The sequence below is a fragment of the Danio rerio genome, chromosome 18 (assembly GCF_052040795.2).
Source record: "Danio rerio strain M-AB ecotype USA chromosome 18, GRCz13ab, whole genome shotgun sequence".
NCBI lineage: Eukaryota > Metazoa > Chordata > Actinopteri > Cypriniformes > Danionidae > Danio > Danio rerio.
The window spans coordinates 49,121,182-49,147,486 of NC_141038.1; the positions used below are offsets into that span (position 1 = coordinate 49,121,182).

At 40.7% G+C, this 26,305-nt stretch overlaps 2 protein-coding genes across 6 annotated transcripts in view; both read left to right on the top strand.

The window, feature by feature from the left end:
• The window catches only part of depdc7a (DEP domain containing 7, paralog a), a 152,357-nt gene extending 132,876 nt beyond the window's left edge, over nucleotides 1–19,481 (top strand). Inside the window, exon 9 of the transcript XR_015514453.1 lies at nucleotides 19,001–19,481. The gene's annotated coding sequence lies outside the window, so the exon portion shown is untranslated. The remainder of the gene's footprint in view (nucleotides 1–19,000) is intronic.
• The window catches only part of abcc5 (ATP binding cassette subfamily C member 5), a 60,747-nt gene that overhangs the window by 14,687 nt on the left and 19,755 nt on the right, over nucleotides 1–26,305 (top strand). For 2 of the 5 annotated variants that reach the window (XR_015514202.1, XM_087291656.1), the window contains exons 3-15: nucleotides 1,135–1,286; nucleotides 3,029–3,184; nucleotides 6,669–6,813; nucleotides 10,345–11,959; nucleotides 12,154–12,327; nucleotides 13,823–13,970; nucleotides 15,058–15,206; nucleotides 15,288–15,395; nucleotides 17,510–17,857; nucleotides 17,938–18,009; nucleotides 20,412–20,536; nucleotides 23,879–23,951; nucleotides 25,750–25,953. Coding sequence is in view for 4 of the 5 variants with exons in the window: in XM_087291656.1 (XP_087147782.1) it covers nucleotides 11,660–11,959; nucleotides 12,154–12,327; nucleotides 13,823–13,970; nucleotides 15,058–15,206; nucleotides 15,288–15,395; nucleotides 17,510–17,857; nucleotides 17,938–18,009; nucleotides 20,412–20,536; nucleotides 23,879–23,951; nucleotides 25,750–25,953 (1,701 nt within the window). In the remaining variant the exon portion in view is untranslated. 5 annotated transcript variants of the gene reach the window in all.

The window sequence follows — 26,305 nt, forward strand, 5'->3', positions numbered from 1 at the left end:
ATTTCTTAGGGTTAAATGTTGAAGCCCATCCCCTTCACACTCGGTTTTAAGGGCCAAGGAGAAGGGGTACAAAAGTAGAATTGGGTTTGGGCCTAAGACTAAAACTAAATCACAATTTGCTGTCAAAATGAACACTGGTGGAGACACCATCCTGATAAAAGTGACCCATACGGAACCACACCATACTGTACCATTCAGTGGAAACGAGGTATAAAGGTTTAGAACCACTTGAGTGTGAGCAAATGTTTTTGGCTGAACTATATCTTGAATATATAACAATTCTTCAGTAATCCCTGCTGAAAAATCCAGCTTAAACCAGCCTAGGCTGGTTGGCTGGTTTTAGCTGGTCGACCAGGCTGGTTTTAGAGGGGTTTTGGCCATTTCCAGGCTGGTTTCCAGCCATTTCCAGCCTGGTCTTAGCTGGTCAGGCTGGGAGATGACCAGCTAAAACCAGCTTGACCAGCCTAGCCAAGCTGGGAGTCCAGCCAAAACCAGCTATATCCAGCTCAAACCAGGCTGGTCAAGCTGGTTTTAGCTGGATTTGGCTGGTCATTTTCCAGCCTGACCAGCTAAGACCAGGCTGGAAATGGCTGGAAACCAGCCTGGAAATGGCCAAAACCCCTCCAAAATGGCCAAAACCAGCCTGGTCAACCAGCCAACCAGCCTAGGCTGTTTTAAGCTGGATTTTTATGCAGGATTATAAAATCGTGGGAAAATGTGGTAATGTTTCTTAGCTAAACATTTAGCATCTAGCCTCAGAGAGCCTTTATTAAGCTAAGACACATGACTTAAACATGTGTGCGCAATTTACACTCAAGGGCTTCATCAGCTGTCTGTGTTTAAGGGCCGCGTGCAGCACGAGACTGCATGTTCCCTTTGCATGGTGGTTTTTCTCCTAGGCATTATGGGTTGCATGGTTTTAAGAGTCCGACTGGTTTCCTTCCTCTGTTTTCTTTGTGCTGATTATATTCGTCCTTGCTCAATACATGCTGACAAACAAGTCTTCTTTCATTTCCTGTCAACGTTTTTTTTTTTTTGCATAGTCACATCTTTCCATTGCAAAGTGCTGAAATGCACTGTGCAAAAAAAAAATGTGGCAACAAAACACCTGATCTGCTGATGTTTCTTCTCCAGGATGCTTTTGAAACGGCGGCGAGAGCTGAAGGCGGACTCTCTTTGGACCGAGGCAATGCCGCTGACGCTAAAGAGTTGGAGGAGGACGCTGCCGGGAGAAGCAAATACCACCACAGTGTCTGTGTGCTCAAGCCCATCCGCTCCACCAGCAAGTACGTAATAAAGTTTCTCTAAGCAGCTCATGATGGGCTAACACTGACAACGTTTACATGGACATTAGTAATCTAAATATTTACCTTAATCTATATAAGGCATTTGTATGATTAAGGTGTTTATAGATGAGTTGCTTTTAAAATATTCCTTTTATTTTACATGTTATCGCACAAATCGATTAACGCCATTATATCACTACACTATCCAATGTTTCCATTGGAGTTTCAAGTAATTTCAGGTTTTTCGTTAGTCATTTTTTTCGACTTCGACTGCAGTTTAGCAGTTTTTAGTTTCATTTAGCAACATTTTCATTAATGCGTCTGCGACAAACTTTGAGCTACTGGATGAGAGCAGGGCCGGAGCAAGCTGAACTGCTGCTCTAGGCGGAGTACGATCACGCCGCCCTCAACCCCAATGTGAAAACGAAAGTGACTGATTATGAAAATGGAGTGAGGTGTCGCGCACCAATTTTCTGCCACCCTATGCGCGGATATAACTGAGGACGTGTGGGTGCTGAGGTAGGGAGGGAGGTGTCGCGTACACCGCGCTCTCTATTCTGCTGCTCTATGTGCGGATATAACTGAGGATGCGCGGGTGTCGCGGACCCCTAATCTGCCGCCCTATGCGCGGATATAACTGAGGACACGCGGGTGCTGATGGAGGTGTCGCTGACGCCGTCCTCTCTATTCTGTCGTCTATGCGCGAATATATCTGAGGACGTGGGTTGTAAGGAAGGTGTCGCGGACATAAGTGAGGATGCGGGTGGTAAGGGAGGTATCGCAGACGCCGACCTATATACTGCCGCCCTAGGCGGCCGCCTAGGTCGCCTCAATGGACGTGCCAGCCCTGGATGCGAGTTTGAAGTATGTCTGTGGTCCTGTACTGACTTGTTAGGGCGGACTCTCACTAAGTGCAGTTGCCTTGAACCGTGTCTTGGGCTGTTTCTCAATTCCAAGAACGGAGAGAACGGACTTGCGTTCTTGTGGAGACCGGCCTGCCTGGTGTCCTCAAAAGAACGAACTCAGGAAACCACGAGAACAGAAATCACGTCCTGTGAGAAATGAGATGCTGCGTTCTTCCTGTTGGTCACATGACCTTCACACGTTCATTTATTCATTCATTTTCTTGTCAACTTAGTCCCTTTATTAATCCGGGGTCGCCACAGCGGAATGAACCGCCAACTTATCCTGCAAGTTTTACGCAGCAGATGCCCTTCCAGCAGCAACCCATCTTTGGGAAAACCTTAACGTGTTTTAAATGGTAAATTATTTAAACATTACAGCATTCATACAACGACTTATTGTTTTCGGCAGGATGGGAGTATCTTTTAGATCTTTTTTGGGGTGACTATGAGCTTGGTAACTTGCACAAACAAATGCATTAGGCACTAAAGGAAAAAGAAAATGAAAAAAGCAATGGATATGACCTCTCTTTAAAATTGACAAACTAATATTTACAGCACAGCCTTAGATTTCATTGTTTAATTTGAACAAAAGGCCTATTTAGATCAAATCATAACCCAATAAAATGTCACAGTGCAGCGATTAAGCTCAAATGACACACTTTCACCAGAATGGGTTGTGTATATATACACTGTGTCCCTGATAAAGGCACATGGGACCCCCTTTGGTTGGCCCAAATAAAATAGATCAAATGGCACCGAGTTAAAATACTGCTTCCTAGGGAATAATCCATGCCTGTTGTGTCTTCTCTTTTCTCGTTTTTCAATGTGTCATCACAGGTATCAGCATCCAGTGGACAACGCCGGCCTGTTCTCTTTTATGACATTTAACTGGTTGACCTCGCTGGCCGTGCTGGCCCATAAGAAGGGTCAGCTGTTTTTGGAGGACATATGGGCCGTTTCACAGTTTGAGAGCTGCGAGATCAATCGTCGAAGGTCAGTATTGATATTTATATTTAATTACAATAAGGTTGCTAGTGTAACCAAAATGAAAATCTCAGGGACTGATTATATGCTTTATTTAATGTTAAAAGGGTCAGTTTTGATACAAGACTTATTAAATATTAATATAAAACAAGTGTAACCAAATGTTTAACCAAAATGAAACCAAAAGTGTGTAGTGTAACCAAAATGACAATTTCAGGGACTGATTATATGCTTTATTTATTGTTAAAAAAGTCTATTTCTTTGTGAAATGTAGCCATATTGAAATTGATAATTGTTTACCTCAGATTTAAAAAAATACTTTGAGCATTAAAGTCTATATACAAAGTGTACAGTGGAGATGACATTTAGAGAACAATTTGTAAACACATTGTATGTGTGCCATGGTCAAATTCAGCTCATGTACACATATACTTATCTATGCATGAACCAGACATGCTCAACAACAAAAAAAAGTCTATTCAAATAACATTCTGACCAGATAATTCTGTGTAGTATACTTGTTCCTGCTGCTTGTAAGAGTGCTACTGTGCTGCCATGGCAAGGCTGGTAAAATGACGTCTCTCGAGTCGTTTGCTTTTAGTAAAATGTGGTTAGTTTAGTGGCTTGTGTTACAACCGGCTCAACGTTGCAACATTAGAGAGACAATACAGACCAGGTAAATTGAAAAGAGAAATGATTTATTAACAAAACATATAATTAACAAAAGTATTTAAAGCAGTGAAAGTCAGTAGGGAAAAGCATGTGTATGAAAGTGTACTGAGCTCATGATCTAAACACAAACTAAAATAAATCAAAAGCGCCGAGCAGAGACGTCCGGCTAATCGAGCTCTCCCAGACAGAATGCCGGACTCCTTATAAAACACCACACGATGAGTCTCAGGTGGGATGACCCACCTCCCAATCTGCAATCATCATGCAGGCTCTGCAAATCACAAAAACACACATACAAACAGGTCCCACATGGGACCTAACACTTGTGTTTTTAAAAAACGCTATAATTTAAGTTGTTGAGTTTCATTCTTAATAAAACAATAAATTGCAAAGAATTTTTCAATATTAGCTTTCTGTCAAGTCCATCCAGAATTTTTTCACTTTTGGTTTGGCCGATTTCAAATTTTAATCTTCGTGCATTTTTCATTTATTTTTAAGTGCAGTTTCATGTCAGTTTAAAGGTCTTTTTACACTAAATTCGTCACTGTATTAATTAATCCATTGGAAAATAGTTTGAAAAACAAACAAAAAAGTAGTCAAGACGATTTTGTTGTCCCCCCCCCACAAAAAAAACCTCAAGAAATGTGTTGTTTCAGCTCAATTTATAAAAGTCGTTTAAACTGCTAACATCATTCTGGATGTTGCTTTTCGCATATACCACGGCCCTGAATTGTCAAACCATCTCTCAAAATGCCTTTTCGTATGTGAAAAATGGATAAAATAGGACTTGATCCAAAATTTTTTTGTTGGACAAAAGTTTTGAATACGATAGACACAGAATAGACTTTTTTTTAACATGTGAAAATTTCGGATTCAGTGTGCAATAACCTTAACACCATGCAGTAATGTTTAAATGAGAAACAGACACAATGTCATTAAATCAACATGATTTGTTTAGGTACAATGAACAGCATTGAAAATAATTTTTCGAGTAGTTTTTTTCCACTCCACTGTACAATACAGATTGTGCTCTTTCAAGGCAAGGCAAGGGAAGTATAGCACATTTCATACACAATGGTAATTCATAGTGCTTTACATAAACAAGAATAAAAGAAACTTAAACTACAAGTATAAGAAAATTAAAGCCATAAAAAATAAAAACAATTAAAACGGGTGAATAAAGAATGAAAAAGAAAAGAAAAACACAATAGTGCGATCTGTGGGACGCAGCAAAGTGCTCATTCAGTAAAGGCACAGCTAAACAGATGGGTTTTCAGTCTTGATGTGAATGTGCCTAATGTTGGAGCACATCTGATCATTTCTGGAAGCTGATTACATCAGCGGGGGGCGTAGTAGAGAAAATCAGATTCTCCCTGTTTTGACTGAACTCTTGGAATTTCTAATTTACTTGATCTTGATGATCTGAGGGATCTGTTATGCCGAGTTCAGACTGCATGATTTTCAAACTAGTCGTGTCACAGATGTTTTCACACTGCATGACTATCTGGGCTTGCGTTTCGTCGCTGCTTTGTTTACACTGCAAGATGGTTCGGCGACATGGACATTCACATGACTTTACTATAGGGAGAATCGCCGACAACTTCGTCCAAACTACGTCTCACAGCCAAAAACATGTAGTATATCTTTTGTTATTAACTACATAATGAGAAGGAAGCCTTTAATGGGGTAGAACATGTACATGTTTGCTCACCTGGGTTTAAAGGGAATTAGCCATTTCTCCTCAACGTTGATAATAAACTAATTTCTTTCTGTATGAAATGTCAAACAGACACGGTTGCTCCTGAGTCCTGTCAAACCTCCACTAGTTTTTCCTCCATTTCGTGGGTCCAAATGAACCGAAAAAGAGCGCTTTTAACTTCTCCCCCAGCCTCCCGCTGGCCTGCAGCAGGTATACACACACGCACACACAAGTGAAAGCTGCTCTCTCATTGGCTGTAGGCGATCGCTGATGTTATTTTCAGTCAAAACTCAATTCACGCGGCATGATTTGAATCGCCGACAGCTCCAGATGTTTAGCATGCCAAATACCTCACGGGCATCAGCGACTCATCGATTCTCTCAGATCGCGTCTTTGATCGTTCATACTGTGTGATTGTCACTCACGTGCACGAGCACCGATTTGCCTGTAATTTCAGGCATTTGTCGGCGATTTCTCAAAACCTGTCAGCGAGCCAAAATCGGGGCTAAAATCACGCAGTCTTAACTAGGCATTAAGTAGGTTTGTATTTAGTATGCATATTTGTAATGTATTGAGGTCCTAGGCCAGAGGTGTCCAAACTCTGTCCTGGAGGGCCGGTGTCCTGCAGATTTTAGCTCCAACTTGCCTCAACACACCTGCAAGGAGGTTTTTAGAAAGCCTAGTAAGAGCTTGATTAGCTAGCCCAGGTGTGTCTGATTGGGGTTGGAAGTAGACTTTGCAGGACACCGGCCCTCCAGGACCAAGCTTGGACATGCCTGTTATAGGCCATTCATTGATTTATAGACCAATAATAATACTTTAAAATCTATTCTGAATGTAACTGGGAGCCAGTGTGAAGACCTGAGGACAGGTGTGATGTGCTCAGATTGTCTGGTTCTGGTCAGAACCCTGGCAGCAGCGTTCTGGATAAGCTGCAAGTGTCTGACTGTCTTTTTGGGAAGGCCAGTAAAGGAGTCCATTACAGTAATCCACCCTGCTGGTCATAAAAGCATAAACAAGTTTTCAGTGGAAACAAAGCATCTAATTCTTGCTGTGATTTTGAGAAAATAGTATGCTACTGGTTTTGCATTGCATAATAATACAACTCCTGCATTTCAACAGGCTGGCGGGACTGTGGGAAGAAGAAATCAGGTCACGAGGAGACGACGCGTCTCTTCGTCGTGTGGTCTGGCATTTTTGCCGCACGCGTCTGCTGCTGTCCATCCTCTGCCTTATGGTTACTCAACTGGCAGGCTTCAGTGGCCCAGTAAGTAACACCATCTCAGCTCTGTGTCGTCTTTCTGGTGTCTTTTCTTCTTCTCCCTCTATCTACCTATCCATCTCTCTCCTACTCTGTCTTTCTCTATCTCTGTGTATTATTAGCATTGTAGATGCACCAATCAAATCCTGCATCCCCTCAGATGCTCAGGTGAGTGTTAAGATGGGGAAAGGAATGTGTTATTGTGTTTATATTGTCACTGGGCATCTGCTTTACCTCTGCGGTGTGTCCAGTGAGGCTCTCCAAACCAGATTATCAGCTTATTTTTTTTAAAGTGCCTTAATTATGTGTGCCAACACCAAAAGAGTATTACAGCTTTTCTGCTCCTTTTCTCTTAATAAAAAAACTGAAACAGGGAAATTTGATCATTTATAAATGATTGAAATATGTAATTTCTGCATCACTGATGGCACCAAATGGAACCACGATTCATTTTAATGACCTCAACAACAAAGTTTGTCATAGATGATCATTTTTTCAAGAGCAAAAACTGATTTATTTTTTATTTTAATTTATTTTTAGCATCTTTGTTTATGTTTAATTATGCCAAACGCATGGTTAAAAGCTTAGCAATGATGCTGTGCAATTCCACCAATCTTATATTTGCTGCAAGCCTTTGGAAAGTTTCTGTTGGTGCATTTTGCAAGTTTAAATGAATAGCTCTGCATTTTCCCATCAATTTTAATTCAATTATGTCTTGTTTAATGGGATTTTAGTTCTTCCCCTCACTAATGTCGTTAAATACACAGTATAGAAACTATTGATTTTTACCAACCAAGAGGATTCCCTATGGGTAAAATCTAAATGGAAATATTGTTTCTGGAAGCAATGCAGCTTAAATAGCAGATGGACACTAATGCGCTTAATTACATACACTACCGACAGACGCTGACCACTGCAAACAAGTTAAACATGTTAAATTGGCAAAAACAAGTGCTGACCAACGGCAAAAGTCACAGACTGCGGAAATGCTCTGATCGGACAAATCCAGACAAAGTTTGTGCAGTCATTGATCGGTGTCTGTCAATGCAGTTGTAATCATTTTAAGCCTTATGCTGGGATTTACAGTAAGGGTTGGATTTTTTCATTTCTCTTTGGTGCAGCCGGTTATGTAGAAATGACACACTTTAACTTTAAGAAGTCTTTTCATCAAAAACAAATGAAGAGTTTCTTTGCAAAAACAGATCATTCAATTTCAAGTAGTTTTCAGATATCAAGTTGTGTGTTAGTGGCACGGTGGCTCAGTGGTTAGCAGTGTTGCCTCACAGCAAGAACGTCGTTGGTTTGAGTCCTGGCTGGGCAAGTTGGCATTTCTGTGTGGAGTTTGTGTGGTTTTCCTCCGGGTGCTCCGGTTTCCCCTACAGTCCAAAGACATGCACTATAAGTGAATTGGATAAACAAAATTGGCCATAGTGTGTGAGTGTGTGTGTGATTATGAGAGTGTATGGGTGTTTCTGAGTACTGGGTTCCAGTCAGAAGGGCCTCCGCTGCGTAAAACCTATGCTGGAATAGTTAGCGAATCAATCCGCTGTAGCGACCCCTGATAAATAAGGGACTAAGCTGAAGGAAAATGACTGAATGAATGTGGATTACTGAAAAGTACTTTTACAAAAACATCATTTGTGACCCTGGTCCTCAAAACTAGTCACTAGTCAAGTATCAATTTTTGGAAATTTAGAGCATATAAAAACATGTTTTACATTGACAAATTGTTTGTTAGTGTTGGACAATATTTGATCGAGATATTAGATGACAAACTATTGAAATTTTGGAATCTGAAGGTTAAAAAATTTCAAAATACTGAGAAAATCGGCTTAAAATTGACTCAATTAAGTGCTTCGCAATGCAATGTAATCAAAGAGCGAGTTTTGATATATTTACACTATATATAGCATCATATATTTACAACATATCTTTATGAAACATCATCTTTACTTATTATTCTCATCATTTTTTGTCTTTAAAAGAGAAATCAATCATGTTGACCCATACAATGTATTTTTGCCAATTTTTACAAAAATACCAACATAGACTCATTGTGTTTACGTACCCCCATATACATTTCTGGAGAGCACGAATTATGTAGCCAGAGGTGCGTATGGCTGCATTTCGTCTTTAAAACTAACACTACGGGTCGGTATGATGCTGTTCCTTTTCGTGATTATCTGCTGACCGCTTACCTCTGTATGGACAGCTTTCCTGCTGTTATCAGTTTGTCCAGTAGCTCGCTATGTACGTCAGCAGACTTGAGACGCAGAGAGCAGTTGACCACTACGATGGGATTCGAGTCCGGTAAAGAACGGTTCCAGAAAGCAGATAAGATAAAAACAGAATCCAAAATCAAAAATAAACAAGTAAATAACAGGCTGAGATTCTGAAAACGTGGTAAAAATCAGACTAGGGCTTTTTTTTTTTGCATTGCTTTTTAAAATTGTCAGTTAGGTTTAGGGAAGTGGGTGGGCGGGTCAATCGGTGCTTTTGAAAACACTATTGGTTGGGTTTAGAGAAGGAGGAGGGCGGGTCAGTCATTCAGTAAGTAGACAGCGACCTCCAGTGGATTTACATGAAAACAGCAGGCACGAATGGCAGTTGCGAGAAAAATCTTGATATCTGAAAAAGCGTACACATCGGCCTCTGTCAGATTCGTAAAACAAAAACCGCAAAGAACGTAGCTCCTGGGACATATTTGGCGCTCCCCAGAAATGTATATAGAGGTACGTTTTCAAAATGAGCTTGCGTTAAAAAATGCCCATGCAACTTTTTCTTGTCGTCCAGAGTCACATTTACGAAAATTGCTAAAACTTGATTTTTGTTATCTGTTTTTCCAAATGAACTCTTCAAATATTTTTAAACCTTAAAAAATCTGCCATTTTAAAAAAACCAAAGATAAACGGCTCGAAACATAGTCATCATTTTTTGTTGTAAGAGTTTGCAAAAACAATTTATTACACCTGTCCAAAAAACAACAACTGCTGCTCTATTACTGTGCAAATTTCTGTTTGCTTGTTGCCTTCCAGGTACCAGGTGTTTTGTTTTGTGTTCTTATATACTGTAGGTGGTGTATATAATCAAGTAAATCATAAGGAAAGTATTCATTCTTTTGACCAGCTTTGAAGTAATGGGGTGCGACGTAGCTAGATAGGGGCACTGCATGTAGCACAAGCTTAGTCTAGATAGAAAGGAGGATAGGCTAACGTTTTCTTCAAGGAGAGCTTCTGTCACTGTCCCACCATGGGCGACACAGCAAGGCTCTGTCTCGTTCAGCCGTGTGGAGAGACTAATCGGGCTTCTCAAACAAATGACGATCTGTTTAATCGACTTTTTCTCCCTGTTGTCTATATTTAGCATCTCCCCGTAGAACATCTCCTTGAAGAGATACCTGTCCTTGCTCTGATGACGGAGCTCGGGGGTGGTTTGTAAAGGCAGGTGGGTGTCTTTCAGGGGTGGGACATTGGAGTTAAGGGGACAGAGGTCGCTGGGTCCCTATGTGTGCGACATGTGACAGAGGCTATTCTTTAGACTCCACAGGGTGTCCTGCGGGGAGAGCACACGGCAGGCAGAGCCGGTGAGGATTCCTGGGAGGTAAGGGCATGTTTTTTACGCAGGGCTGGATCAAGAGTTAATGCTGTTTGCTGCCCTCTCTCTCTCTCTCTCTCTCTCTCTCTCTTTCTGTCTCTTCCCCCTCTCTCGTTTGATCTCTGTAATTATCTCATGTGTGTTTTGAAATGAGATTAAAACGGGTGATTGTGCAATGTATGTCTGATTTCGGGATCTTGTGCCAATGGACAATTGATTCAGACTCCTTCAGATTTGCTCATTGGAAAAAACGGACTCATGTGGGGTTTGGGGTTTCTTGTTTTGGACATTCTCTCTCAGATTCAGGCCGTTTTCAGACCCCACACCTCTTGTCCTCAAGTGTGTTGGATTTTTGAGCAATCTCATGGACTTTTTTTGGGGGCAAATGTGTGGTGTAAATGGGTCTCGTAAAGATGTTGCGCCATTCAGGGAGGGATCGCTGCCCCAGTAACCTTGATTAAAAATAATTGGGACAGCTTTTAAGCGATGACTACTCGCGAACGGACTCTGAAAGAACTAGATGTGTGCTTTTTTTTTTTATTTTGATTTTGAACTCACAGTGAAACTGTCCTTTTTTTTGTGTGTGTGTGTTTTTTTTTTCTCTTCAAGTGTTGATCAATGTTCTTCTTCCTGCTCAAATGGCTTTGTACATTACTGAATGTTTCAACTCTCAAAGGTCAAAGGTTTTCCTTAATAAAGTCGAGCAGCTGTGTTGAACCACATGGGTTTGCCCGTGTTCCCAGTTTATCCTTGACTGCGTATGTGCATGACATATTTGATTAAACGATGTGCGTGCGAATGTGTGTGTGCTTTGTATGTGTTATTCATGGTGCTTCGGCACACTCTTGCTACTAACGATTGATTTAATTGATATTAATTTCCAGGTGTTAAAACAAAAGTACGTCTCCATCCTGTACCCCAACCTGATGTGACTGTAGGTAAAAAAATAAGTCTTTGAATCCACAAAACAAGGGGCGTTATGTCCACGATTCACACATATCTAGGCAACCTTTCATTGTCTTTCTTGTTCTTTACTCCAAAGGATAGAGAAAATCAAATCCGCAAAAGGTAATCAATTAGGCTGACTTTATCTCTCTCTCTCAGTAGAAGTTGCTTCAATGATTAGAAGTCATGCATTATGATGATAAAGTCATGCATATGATCTGCCCAAGAATGTTTATGATGCAGAAAGGTCACAGAATGTTTTATAGATAAATAAGATATATATATATATAGACCGCAGTGGTGGTGCACGGCTATGTTTGTATCCTCAGTCACGCCTGCTGTGTCCTGTCGCCCCCTTGCTCGTCCTCCCTCTCCGCAGGCGTTTGTGGTTTGGCGGTTACTGGAGTACACGCAGAGGAGTGAACCCGACCTGCCCTACGGCCTGCTGCTGGTGCTGGGCCTCTTGGCCACCGAGCTGATTCGCTCCTGGTCGCTCGCCCTCACCTGGGCGCTCAACTACCGCACCGGCACCCGCCTGCGTGGAGCCATCCTGACCATGGCCTTCCACAAGATACTGCGGCTGCGCAGCCTCCGGGAGAAGAGCATGGGAGAGGTATGGTGCTGAGGGACAGATAAGGCGCTTTCCTATTAATGAATTGGACATTTAGGAAGGTTAGGTGCAGGTATCCTAGGGTGTTGAGTGGTGAAGAGATGAAGAGTGAAGGAAGATGAAGGTGATGTCCGCATATAATTTATGATCGTTCGGCTGTGACGTTTTGGTAACACGAGTGTCGCTTTTGTGTTTAGCTGATCAATATGTGTTCGGGGGACGGGCAGCGCATGTTTGAAGCCGCTGCTGTGGGGAGTCTGCTGGCTGGAGGACCCCTGGTGGCCGTGTTGGGAATGGCGTACAACTTGTTTGTGTTGGGCCCGACTTCCCTGCTAGGCTCAGCCGTGTTCATTCTGTTCTATCCTACTATGGTGAGTTTCTTTTTTTAGGGTGAGGGGGTTTAGGTTTAGTCTTGTTTGTACTTAAAATTGGAAACAAAGGACAGCACATACAGTGCATCTGGAAAGTATTCATAGCGGATTAAATGCATTAAATTAATTTATTTCCCCAACATTCTACACACAATCCCCCATAATGACAATGTGAAAAAAAGAGTTTTTGAAATTGTTGCAAATTTCTTAAAAATAAAAAAGCTGAAAAATCACATGTGCATCAGTATCAGAAGGGCCTGAGTCAGGGAGGTGATCAATAACCTGATGGTCACTCTGTCTGAGCTCCAGCGTTCTTCTGTTGAGAGAGGAGAACCTTACAGAAGGACAACCATCTGTGCAGCAATCCACCAATCAGGCCTGTTTGGTTGAGTGGCCAGACGGAAGCCACTCCCCGCCTGGAATTTGCCAAAAGGCATCTGAAGGACTCTCAAACCATAAGAAACTAAATTCATGGTGGTGGTGGTTTTTCAGCAACAGGAACTGGAGGACTAGTCAGAATAGAGGGAAGATGAATGCAGCAATGTACAGAGACATCCTGAATGTAAACCTGCTTCAGAGTGCTTCTGACCTCAGACTGGGGCGACGGTTCATCTTCCAGCAGGACAATGACTCAAAGCACGCAGCCAAAATATCAATGGAGTGGCTTCACAACAATTCGGTGAATGTCCTTGAGTGGCCCAGCCAGAGCCCAGACCTAAATCCTATTAAACATTTCTGGAGAGATCTGAAAATGGCTGTACACCGTCACTTTCCATCCAACCTGATAGAGCTTGAGAGGTACTGCAAAGAGGAATGGACAAAAATTCACAAAGACAGGTGTGCCAAGCTTGTGGCATCATATTCAATAAGACTTGAGGCTTTAATCGCTGCCAAAGGTGCATCAACGAAGTATTGAGCAAAGGCTGTTAATACTGATGTACATGTGATTTTTCAGATTTTTTGTTTTTAATAAATTTGCAACAATTTCAAAAACTCTTTTTTTCAAGTTGTCATTATGGGGGATTGTGTGTAGAATGTTGAGGAAATAAATAAATTTGATCTATCTTGGAATAAGGCTGTAACATAAAAAATGTGGAAAAAGTGAAGCGCTATAAATACTTTCCAGATGCACTATACACTTAACACTTAATCCCTGAACATGTGCGCATAAACATCACATATATACTATAAAACTGCAGGTTTTTATATATATAAAAATTGCTTTATATATATATATATATATATATATATATATATATATATATATATATATATATATATATATATATATATAAAATAACAACTTGTATATTATACTAGTTACTAATAAAGTTATGGTAACTAATAATCTTAACTTCAAAACTATTATTTAATTGAAGCTCAACTTTAAAAGCTAATAGTTACTAGTTAATTAGTTAAAGTTCATTCTATACAGATAAAATTGAATAGAAATATTTGCTGTAATGCTATTGTTTTTGTTTGTTGGTGCTGGTAGATGTTTAGCTCCAGGCTGACGGCGTACTTCAGGAGGAAGGGAGTCGCTGTGACTGACCAGCGCGTGCAAAAGATGAACGAGATTTTGAACTACATCAAATTCATTAAGATGTACGCCTGGGTTAAGGCTTTCTCACAAGCTGTCAGAAGTAAGTTGCTGTCTTTTGTATTGATTTGAATGCTTTGCTCAGTGTTAGCAAGTGTATCCTTTATTATCTTACTGTCATTTATATAATAATCTGCTCAGACTTTATTTGAATGTACAATTCATGCTATTAACACATCATTAACTAAGATTTTTAGCTCAATAGACTACTATAAAGCTGCTGAGTAATAGTTAGTAAGGTAGTGGCTGGATTTAGGTATTAGAAATGTAAAATAAGATCATACATTATAAGTGCTAATAAACAGTTAATAACTTAATAAGAGGCAGGTAATAAGGATAGCGCTCATTCTCATACTTCAGCCTCCACATCAAAGTTCCTGAAAGTAAACAAGGTCAAGGTTCTCCAGGGCCAGCCCAGTCACCAGAAATGAACATTATTGAGCATGTCTGGGGTAAGATGAAGGAGGCATTGAAGATGAATCCAAAGAATCTTGATGAACTCTGGGAGTCCTGCAAGAACGCTTTCTTCGCCATTCCAGATGACTTTATTAATAAGTGATTAGAGTCATTGCAGAGATGTATGGATGCAGCCCTCCAAGCTCATGATGGAGTCAGACACAATATTCATTCCTTCTCCACTGCAGCATGACTTTATATTCTATATTGGACATTATTTCTGTGAAGTGACAAGACTTTTGTCTCACTAAAGTCAGACCTTACTGTCCTAATTAAATCATTAGAAATCAAGGCATGATCACATTTTATTTTGGTCAAATAAGCGTCATCTAGAGGCCTTTGCCTTTCATATAAGCCACTTCTGATACCAAGTGATCAACTAGAAGTCAAGTTATTGTTGTTCCTAAAACTTGGGTAGGCGACAAGACTTTGGTCAGGTAGTGAAGAGTTAATACAATTAATTATTAAATAAGTGATAATTATTATGATAAGTGTAAGTATAGCTTGACTAAAATGAAGTGCAAACGAAACATATCTACATAGTTTATTTAAAAATGAAAATACTGAAACAAAATTTTAGTTAACATGTTTTTTTTGTCATTCTTAAAGATGAAAACACTGATTTGGCTTATTTGTATGCTTACATCTGCTAATTACTGCATACTGTCCAACAGGAATAAGAGATGAGGAGCGGCAGATCCTGGAACGAACAGGGTATTTTCAGAGCATTACAGTTGGCGTGGCACCTATCGTGGTGGTGATCGCCAGCGTGGCCACATTCTCCACCCACATGTTGCTCGGTTATGACCTCACTGCGGCACAGGTAACGTCACAATGCCTGTTTTGATTTGTGTTATTGTATTCATACTTTGATGATTTACTTAATATTTTTGTTTGTTTGCAGGCATTTACTGTCGTCACTGTTTTCAATGCCATGACGTTTGCGTTGAAGGTCACTCCCTTTTCTGTCAAGTCTCTCTCTGAGGCTTCTGTCGCCATCGACAGATTTAAGGTAAGATTTCTGTCCTGGTTTCAGTTAAAACACAGGCTCATTTTAGATACGTACCCCTGTATACATTTCTGGAGAGCGCGAATTATGTATGTATTACGCTATGGGGTGGTATGACACTGCCGCCGGCTTCTGTTCCTTTTCGGGCTACCAGCTGACCGCTTACCGCCATGTGGACGGCTTTTCCGCTGTTACCAGTTTGTCCAGTGGCTAACCAAATATGTCAGCAGACTTGAGACGCGGAGCATAGTTGATCACAAAGACAGGATTTGAGTCTGGTGAAAAACGATTCCAAAAAGCAGGTAAAACAAAAGCAAAGAATAAAATAAACAAGGAAATGACTGGGTGAGAATGTGGTAAAATCTAAAAACATGGTAAAAATCAAACAGCGGTGAGGACTTTTCTTTTTCTGGATTGCTTTTGAAAACACTGTTGGTTGGGTTTATGGAATTGGGTGGGCGAGTCAATCGATGCTTTTGTAAACACCATCAGTTAGGGGGTCGGTGAGGCATTGGTCCGGCAGGCAGTCAGTCGACAGTGGCGTCAGGTGGATTTACAAAAGACGAGCAGGCGCAATTGGCACTCACGAGGGAAATTTAACATCTTATAAAGCGTACACAGCGACCTCTGGTGGATTCGTGAAAACAAAAACTGCAAAAAAAAAACCTCCGGGGACATATTTTGAGCTCTCCAGAAATGTGTACAGGGGTACATATCTACAATGACCCTGGGTTGTTTATTTGTCAAGGTTTTGTCTCTGTCTTAAGACCATTTCAATGGTGATGTCATTGGTCCATAAACTTGCCCTGCTTGTTGTCAAACTATTTCATAACTGTAACAAGAGGCAATTTAATCATAACTTAACGTTAAAACAGCCATCATAGCATTATTAATCAACATGTTGAGCTTTCTGGATTGTCTGAGCCTCTGGTAATTAAATATGTAAAACAGGAAATACATTAGGATCCTTGTAATTGTTTACATCCTTCAAAATGGTCTATAAGAGTATGGGTTGAATGCTTTTCTGAAGGGATCCTGTTCCTGTAGATCCAGATATTGGAGCAGGTGTTGTCATTCAGGTGTGTTTGATTCGCTCCACATGGATGATCTTGAGTAATGGCCTGAATAAGCTTCAGATGCCATCCAGCTCTGATCATGCAGATATTGAAAATCTCATGAAGTCATTTTACATGACTTGTGCGAGAGCTGCACTCTAAGTAAAGTTTATTTCATGCTAAAGTTCAACTTGAACGATACATTTAAGACAGTATTTTTTCATATTTGTTAATTTAATCAGATAATTAAATTGTTTATTGTTAGTTCTTAACTCGCGAAGCAGTGGCGCAGTAGGTAGTGGTGTCGCCTCACAGCAAGAAGGTCGCTGGGTTGCTGGTTCGAACCTCGGCTCAGTTGGCGTTTCTGTGTGGAGTTTGCATGTTCTCCCTGCGTTTGCGTGGGTCTCCTCCGGTTGCTCCGGTTTCCCCCACAGTCCAAATATATGTGGTACAGGTGAATTGGGTAGACTCAATTGTCCTTAGTGTATGAGTGTTTGTGTGGATGTTTCTCAGAGATGGGTTGTGGCTGGAAGGGCATCCGCTGCGTAAAAACTTGCCGGATAAGTTGGCGGTTCATTCCGCTGTGGCGACCCCGGATTAATAAAGGGACTAAGCCGACAAGAAAATGAATGAATGAATAGTTCTTAACTCGCAGTGCATTGTGTTTATTAGTTTATTTTGCTTCGGTTTAGTCAATTTTTGCCACAACGGAATGAACCGCCAACTATTCTGCCATGTTTTACACAACAAATGCTCTTCCGGCCGCAACCCAGTACTGGGAAACACCCATACACACTCATACACTTTAGCCTATTTAGTTTATTCAATTAACCTTATAGAGCATGTCTTTGGATAACCGGGAGCACTCGGAGGAAACCCAGCACGGGGAGAACATGCAAACTCCACATAGAATTTCCAACTGACCCAGCCAGGACTCAAACCAGCGACCTTTTTGCTGTGAGGCAACATTGCTAACCACTGAGCCCCTGTGTCACCAAAAAGAACCATAGATTCAACAAAAAACAAATCCTGTATTTAATCAGTTTTCTCTGTTTCCTATAGAGTTTGCTCCTGATGGCCGAGGTCAAGATGATCCGTGAGCTGCCCAGAAATCCATCCGTTGCTGTTGAGATGAGCGGAGCCAGCCTGGCCTGGGAGACGGGAGGTCACAGCGCCCAGCCTTCGCCCCGAGGCACACCTCATGTAGGAACGCGAGGCTGCCGCAAGAAGCGACGACAGCGCGACGTCCCAAAACATCACGCCATATTGGAAGAAGAAACCCACGGCCAGCTGCTGAATGACGTGTCTGGAGAAATGGCGTCCAGTCCTGAAGATCAGACTCTTCACGTGCCGACCATCAGCCAACGTCTGCAGCGAACTCTCCACTGCATCGACCTCTCCATCCAGAAGGTCTTCGCATTGCTGATTGCTAATTGATTTGCGATGACCAGGAATAACTCCACTAATAATGGCTTTGTTTGGATGTTTAGGGGAAGCTGGTCGGAGTGTGTGGTAGTGTGGGAAGCGGGAAAACATCTCTCATCTCTGCCATTCTGGGCCAGGTGAGCATGTTTTATTGATTTTCTTTCGGCTTAGATCTTATTTATTAGGAGTTGCCACAGCGGAATGAACCGACAACTATTCTAGCATATGTTTTACGCAGCGGGTGCCCTTATAGCTTTAACCCAGTACTGGGAAACACCCATACACTCACATTCACACTCACATACACTATGGTCAATTTAGATAATCCAATTCACATACAGCGCATGTCTTTAGACTGTAGGGGAAACTGGGGGACCCAGAGGAAACCCACACGAACACGGGGAGAGCATGCAAACTCCACACAGAAATGCCAACTCACAACCTTCTTGCTGTGAGGCCACAGTGCTAACCATTGAGGCAATGTGCCGCTCCTGCTAAATGCACCTTAAATACTAATCCAATATAATGGGAATTTTATTGATAAAAGTGTACACGGATTGGGTGAGCTAACACCTGGACGGTATTTTAAACTCTTACAAACCAAAATGTAAACATATCCTGCAGTTGTTTTGTTGTACGATTGACTTATGTTGCTGTCCTAGTTCTGAATACAACAAGGAAAAGGGTTAGTTCTGTTCTTAGACACTGGCTGTTTCTCAATATGCGTTCTCATCTGTACTTGCGTTCTTTTGTCCTCGTGAAACGTCATCAACCGTCGCCAAAGTACTGTTCCAATTTAAAGTTCACACCTTGCCAAGTACAGATAAAGTTCCCGGATGTGACTTGCTTGGCCCCTTTGGCCAAGGATGCATCGAGAGGTGGCTTGTGCAAACTTGCGAAGCTCAGGTAACCCAGAATGCATTGCATCTAAACCAGCAAACGCTAATAGTGGAGGAGAAAACCCGCACGGTTTTAAAAACACTCCTTTACTGTGTCACAAAGTTTTAACAGTTTTCCAGGTGAGAATGTAGTTGTTTTAAACTCAAATCTGCAGTTTATTCACTAAGATAGTGCGTCTTTGATGATATGCCGCGGGTGCTCTGTCATTACCTCCCCCACCGAGAGCAGCTTTAAGCCTGATTTATACTTCTGCGTCAAGTGACCGGCGTAACCCACGGCGCATGCAACGCGCGTGGCTGTGCATTTATACTTCTGCGCGCTCTCTATTGGTCTGCATTAACACTTCCGAAACACTAGTTGGCAGTGAGGTGTTAATGTTCCTCTGTGTCAAGTTTCTTCGCTACTTTTTTGCTTTTCCTGAACACTTCCTGGTTATACAAGTGGCTCAAACTCGCTCATTTTGAGGCAGGAACCGGCGGACGTGCAACAACTTTAACTATGAGGTAAACACAAAACAAAACTTTCCATCCAGAGCTCCTTCACGGGACTCCACACTTGTAAACAATCGCTCCATCAGGCTCGCACCATTCACGCGACTCTCGGTCCCGCCCAGACTCGTCAGCGCTACCAAGCCGACCAATCACAGAGCTTACGCTACACGTCGTTGCGACGTGTAGTTACATTTTTTGAGAGGTGCACGTCAGCGACGGTCACGGCGAAGGGCTATGCGTCACACCGTAGCAAACGCCGGCGTTTGATGCAGAAGTATAAATCAGCCTATAGTGCGGCAAGTCCATCTCAGATGTACCGCTGAATCTTATCTCTCCACTGTAGTTAAAACATGATATTCAATACACCTTGTGCATATCTAACGGACCGTTTTTGGTCTTTTAAATCTCTTATTTGTTCTCAGGTGTTTTATTTTGGCAGTATTATTTTGTTAACTTTTATAATTGTCTTTAATAATGTTACCGTGTTGTACGCTGTTTGTCTTTGTTTACCAAATTGCTTGAGGTAATCATTATTTCTTATTGTGTATGTCTTTATTTCTTATTGTGTATATACTTGTATAATTACCATTGTAGTTTATTAAATCTGATAATCAAAGACAGGTGTCTGTGTGTAATAACTCATTTTACTTCACATTTATATGAATATGTGTACATTTTCCTAAATCAAAAATGTAGATTTATAATATTAATCTAATATTAATTACAGGTCCGTGCTTTACATAATTAAATAATTTTATTGTTAATGTACAGTGAAACCGAAGAAGAGGTAAGTGACGTTATAATGTACACTGCCGTTCCATTTGAAGAAGTACTTGACTTGTGTCCTGTCTGAACTTCCAATTAACCAAGTCCAAACTTTGCGTACTTGATATTGAGAAACAGCCACTATCTTGGTGTATAGTTCTTATAACTGTGTTCCTGTAACTACCTGATGCAAAACCTATGTTTAAGATGATAGATGACCAATATACAGTATATAGTGCATGATTGTAATTATAAGAACATTATTGTCCATTGGTTTGGACACTAATATAGTTATCACTATGTATTTAGTTACAGTTCTTAGCGTGAAAGGGGATTGTTAGGAAATTCTCAGATCCACTTCAATGTGTTTTTTTGTATCCAAGATGACTCTGTTGGAGGGTACCGTGGCTGTTGATGGAGATTTTGCATATGTGGCACAGCAGGCCTGGATTCTCAATGCATCCTTCCGTGATAATATCCTGTTTGGGAAGGAAATGGAGGAAGAAAGGTGAGCAGTGGATAAAAGCCTTGATATACTTGAAGTATGCTTTGTTCTTCACTTAAAGGAATAGTTCACTTAAAAATGGAATTTACTTACAATTCACTGAGCCTCGAGTTGTTTCAGATTTGTTTGATTGAAGATATTTTGAAGAATGTTGGGAACCAAAAAGTTAATAGTTGCCCCCCTGACTTCTGCAGTAGGGAAAATCACTATGGAGGTCAATGAGAACCGGAAACCATTTGATTTACCTATGTTACTAAAAATTTCTAATTTTCTGTTCAGCAACAAGTGAGGGGAGAGTAATTGATGATATAATTTTATTTTTGGGTGCACTATCCCTTTAATAGCACAACCTGTTAGATTTTTTTATTAAATTATATATTATTACATTATATATTATCCCCTTTTCCCAGAGATGGGTTACAGCTGGAAGGGCATCCGCTGCATAAAACATATGCTGGATATTTGGCGGTTAATTCAGCTGTGGGGACCCTGGATTAATAAAGAGACTAAGCCGACAAGAAAATGAATGAATGAATATATATTATCCCAAATGTTTCAAAGAAAATGCTCAAATTCAGAGAAATAACCAGTTTTAACTAGTGAGACGAAACGTGTGCTGTGTGGGGAAACCACAACTCCCATGGTTCCACACTTAGTCATGGCATCATGAAACTATGCACTTGTTTGTTGTGAATATGCTCCCTCTAGTGGCTAAAATGTCATACTGTTTCTTTAACGGAACACTTCACTTATTTTCATTCATTCATTTTCCTTCGGCTTAGTCCCTTTATTCATCAGGGGGCGCCACAGTGGAATGAACCGCCAACTTATTAGAACATGCAAACTCCGCACAGAAATGCCAACCAGCCCGGTCGGGACTCAAACCAGCGGCCTTGCTGTGAGGCAACAGTGCTAACCATTGAGCCACCGTGTTGCCCAGATTATTCAAACAAACAATTAAGTAAAAAAATAATAATGTAAACAGTGTTAATAACAAAGTGTACACAATTCGGGGATTAATTTAATCATTCATTTTCTTTTTGGCTTAGTGCCTTTATCAATCTGGGGACACCACAGCGGAATCAACCGCCAACTTATCCAGCATATGTTTTACGCAGTGGATGCCCTTCCAGCTGCAAATCACCATTGAAAAATAAATAAATATATATATATGTAATTAATTAATTTATTTAAAAAAAAATTCTGTTTGAGCGTGATGCTAATGGTCTAATCTGATTCAATGATTTATGCTAAGCTAAGCTAAAAGTGCTCCACTTACACAGAAAATCGGTTGAATTAAATAAAAAATGGTATAACTCAACTCTTTAACACTGAGCAAAAAGGTGAAGTGTACCTTCTAGGGTAAAATTGAAGTTTAACTTTAATTCCCCCCCCCCCCAAAAGCAATGTTAATCCAGATTTCACACACACACACACACACACACACACACACTACAGAGAAATCAAATTCTTTAATAAAGCAGTTCTACAGTGTGCAAGGCAAGGCAAGATTATTTTATGTAGCACATTTACATACAGAGTGACATGTATAAGAAAAAGTATAAGACAAGTATAAGAAAAAAAAGATAATGAAAATTATTATAATTAAATTTTAAAGTTCACATTTTGCAAAGATAAAGTTCCCGGATGTGTACTTGCTTGGCCTCTTTGGCCAAGGATGCATTAAAAATTAAATAGTGCGATATGTGGGACGTATCACAGTGTGTTTTCAGTCTTGATTTGAATGTGCCTAATGTTGGAGCACATCTGATCAGTTCTGGACGCTCAGTGTGTTCATGTTTTTAGTCCATCATGTCAAAGACGGAGCTTCAGAGCCACACCTACTTATTATTTAATTGTCAGTGACCATTTTAAGGTGTTTACAAGCTAAAGATTGCACCTTGACAAGCTTCCCAACTCCCAGAACAAACTTTGGTTCTAATCTTATTTAAAATGGTGTCACACCTGTTTGTGTTGAGACCAATGACTGTAAAAAATATGGACGACGCGACAGCCCTTTTTCCCATTGAACGCCTTGAGGGCAAAACGCCTGCTTGACGGGCACAAACTGTCGCAAAAGACTGCTGAAATTGGAGCCAGACATGCGCAGAAGGATTGTCTGATGGAGCCAGAGGAGGAGCCGCGAAAATGAGCAGAGTCGAGCTTCCAATCAAACGCTTTATGTAAAATCAACTACGCCCCCCGAACTTCTCAGCATGCGTTTGCTGTCATATCAACACAAATGGATGTAATAACGTTAACAAATATGAGGGTTTTATATATTCAATCGCGCCAGCTCCAGGCCGCAGCGCATAACTTACTCGCGGCCTGCTCGCTCGGCCGCCGCATCTGGCTCGATTGACTCGGGCTGGAATTGGGTAGTGAGTCCAGGCATCCGGAGTAGGTCCAGGAGAGGTAACATTAGTCAGTCTGAGCTCTAAGAGATAAGTCTCCGGCAGGCGAGAATCTAGCCGGAACTGTGTTTTGCTATCTGGGTGGCTAGGCGTGTATCAGCAAACTAATAAAGCCCGAAAAAAGCCCTGAACTTAGCGAATAAACAGTGTTCCACCAGGATCATGTATGTCAGAAACTATAGTTTACTGCTGAACTCATTTTGTCATGGTAAAATAACACAGAAATCGAATAATAACATTTCAGTCTACTTCAGTCTCCTGCCGAAGCTCAGACGCCGCGCTTTGAGAAACTGTCAATCACAGCTGTCAATCACGATGACACGCCCAGCATTAAATTACTGCTAAAAACAAACTGTTTACAAAAATGAAGATCTGCACCTATTTCAGCACAATAACCAGTGCCTTAATCGACCAGAACTATCTTTCGGGACATTTTATTGCAAGTGTAATATTTTTTTTTATTTGGGCTCAAGTCTCCTTCATTAACACGGAGGAGGCGGGCTTTATGACTTGTACTGCAGCCAGCCCCCAGGGGGCGATCTAACGGCCGAAACCTTCACTCAAACGTAGGCTTGCGGCACACTTGGTTGAGACTGATGTATTTTAGGGCCGTGTTGCTGGAACACGTCAGGGCTTTTTGGTTTGCCAAATGGCTCCAATACATCACTGTAATGCGTAAAAAGGTATTAAAGGGCTGAGCAAGTGAAACAAGGCAGCAGCGGATGGCGCATGTAGTGCCGTGACTCAGCACAAGATAAAACGAGCACAGACGACCTTGTGCTTTGTCATTAAATCGCCTCCGCATGCTTCATTGAAGAAGTGTAGTTGAAGTATTTATAGCTGCAGTGACATTGGGATATTAGTAATCATTTTGGGGTTTCTAATAGATGATAACTTATCCTCCTGTGTGTGTTTTATTTGTCTGCTGCAGGTATCAGGCTATTCTGAGCGCTTGCTGCTTGAGACCAGACTTGGCCATCTTGCCTAGTGGTGACCTTACTGAGGTAAAAAGCATCTTAAGAGTAATTATTCTTGAACAATATGGCTTAATGCATATATCAAATTGCAAAGGGGGTGATGTTGTTACATGAAACATATGCTGTGTGCTTCAAAGTGCAGCATTGTTTATTTAAATATAAGAGCAAGAGATTAAATGTCTTTAACATATATTTAGGAACACAACAATGTAATGTAATGTGTGTTTATATAGTGCATTTATTGTGTATGATCATACACCCAAAGTGCTTCACAATCAAGAGGGGGATCTCTCCACACCACCACCAGTGTGCAGCATCCACTTGGATGATCCGACGGCAGCCACAGGACAACAGCGCCAGTGTGCTCACCACACACCAGCTATTGGTGGAGTAGAGAGACAGTGATAGAGCCAATTTGGTGGATGGGGATGATTAGGAGGCCATGATGGGTTAGGGTTAGGGTTAGGAGGCTATGATGGGTAAGGGGCGATTGAGGGACTTTGGCAAGGACTCCAGGGTTATACCCCTACTCTTTACAAGAAGTGCCATGGGATTTTTAATAACCACAGAGAGTCAGGACCTCGATTTAACCGAAAATCGGTTAATAAATTACTTATCCGAAAGATGGTGCTCACTGACAGTATAGTGTCCTATCTATTCCGAGCTCTTCCCCGGAGAATCATCAGTCTACAATGATCACTTATTGGCTCCTGTAGCAGAAGACGGGGCTTCATTCGCCATATTGATCATTACACTTTTCCTCATTTAAAACTACACAAGGGACATGTGTGTGTTCAAAACTCTGATATTTCCAATTGTTCCAAAGACTATAGAAGTGAAGAGACGGGATTAAAATTATTTTCATTTGCGTTCCAAAGATGAACTGTTTGGAATGGCAAGAGGACATGATATACTGTATTGAAATACCGTTGAAGTCAGAATTATTAGCCCGCCTAAATTATTAGCTCCCCTGTTCATTTTTTCCCCCAATTTCTGTTTAATGGAGAGCAGATTTTTTCAACACATTTCTTAACATAATAGTTTTAATAACTCATCTCTAATCACTGATTTATTTTATCTTTGTCATGATGACAGTAAATAATATTTGACTAGATATTTTTCAAGACACTTCTATACAGCTTAAGTGACATTTAAAGGCTTAACTAGGTTAATTAGGTTAACTAGGCAGGATAGGGTAATTAGGCAAGGTATTGTATTACGATGGTTTGTTCTGTAGGCTATCGAAAAAAAACATAGCTTAAATAGGCTAATAATTTTGACCTTAAAATGGCTTTTAAAAAATTTAAAACTGCTTTTATTCTATCTGAAATAAAACAAATCAGACTTTCTCCAGAAGAAAAAATATTATCAGACATACTGTGAAAATGTTCTTGCTCTTTTAAACATCATTTATGAAATATCTCAAAAAAAAAATAAAAATCAAAGGGGGCTAATAATTCTGACTTCAACTGTATAATACTAACTCTTTCTACCTGAGCTACGAATAGTATTATAATATGCTTATTTTCCTGGAAACTGTTATTAAAGTCCATATGAACTGGGTGAGCTTTGACAGTTAGTCATGTTAGTCACGCCCAATACCTCAGACAGACGTCATTAGAGAATTTAACAGGAAGTGCATTTTTTACATTTTAATTTTAATTTCAATTATTGTTTTTAATGACATACACAAATGAACTGTTCACCACAAAACTAGCAATGTGAGCTAACAAAATCACACGGTTAGTTTTGATTTACTTAGTACTTTGTACTTTAAATGTATAATTGGGACAATTTTAGTAAACATTGTGATTCTCTCTGTCAGATTGGAGAACGTGGTGCCAACCTGAGCGGAGGTCAGCGGCAGCGGATAAGCCTGGCTCGAGCTTTATACAGCAACAGAGGCATTTACATTTTGGATGACCCTTTAAGTGCTCTGGATGCACATGTGGGAAATCACATTTTCAACAACGCCATTAAGAAGCAGCTGCGTGGAAAGACCGTCATCTTCGTCACTCATCAGCTACAGGTACATTAGAGAGATTTTTTTTTTTGAGCCATGTGAATGAACCGTTGTTACATTACCGGGTTTCTCAGCAGCAGATGTCATCATAGTGTGGTAAACTCAGAGAGCAGTGAATGGAAGAGTACAACAAATACATTTTTACATTTCAATTTGCTCATATACAGTGGGGGAAAAAAGTATTGAACACGTCAATATTTTTCTCAGAAAACACGTTTCTAAAGGTGCTGTTGAATTAAATGTTTTACCGAATGTTTGTAACGACCAAAGAAATCCATACATGGAAATAAAACAAATCTATTTAGTGTACAAATAAAGTTATGTGCAATAAAATGAAATGACACAGGGAAAAAGTGTT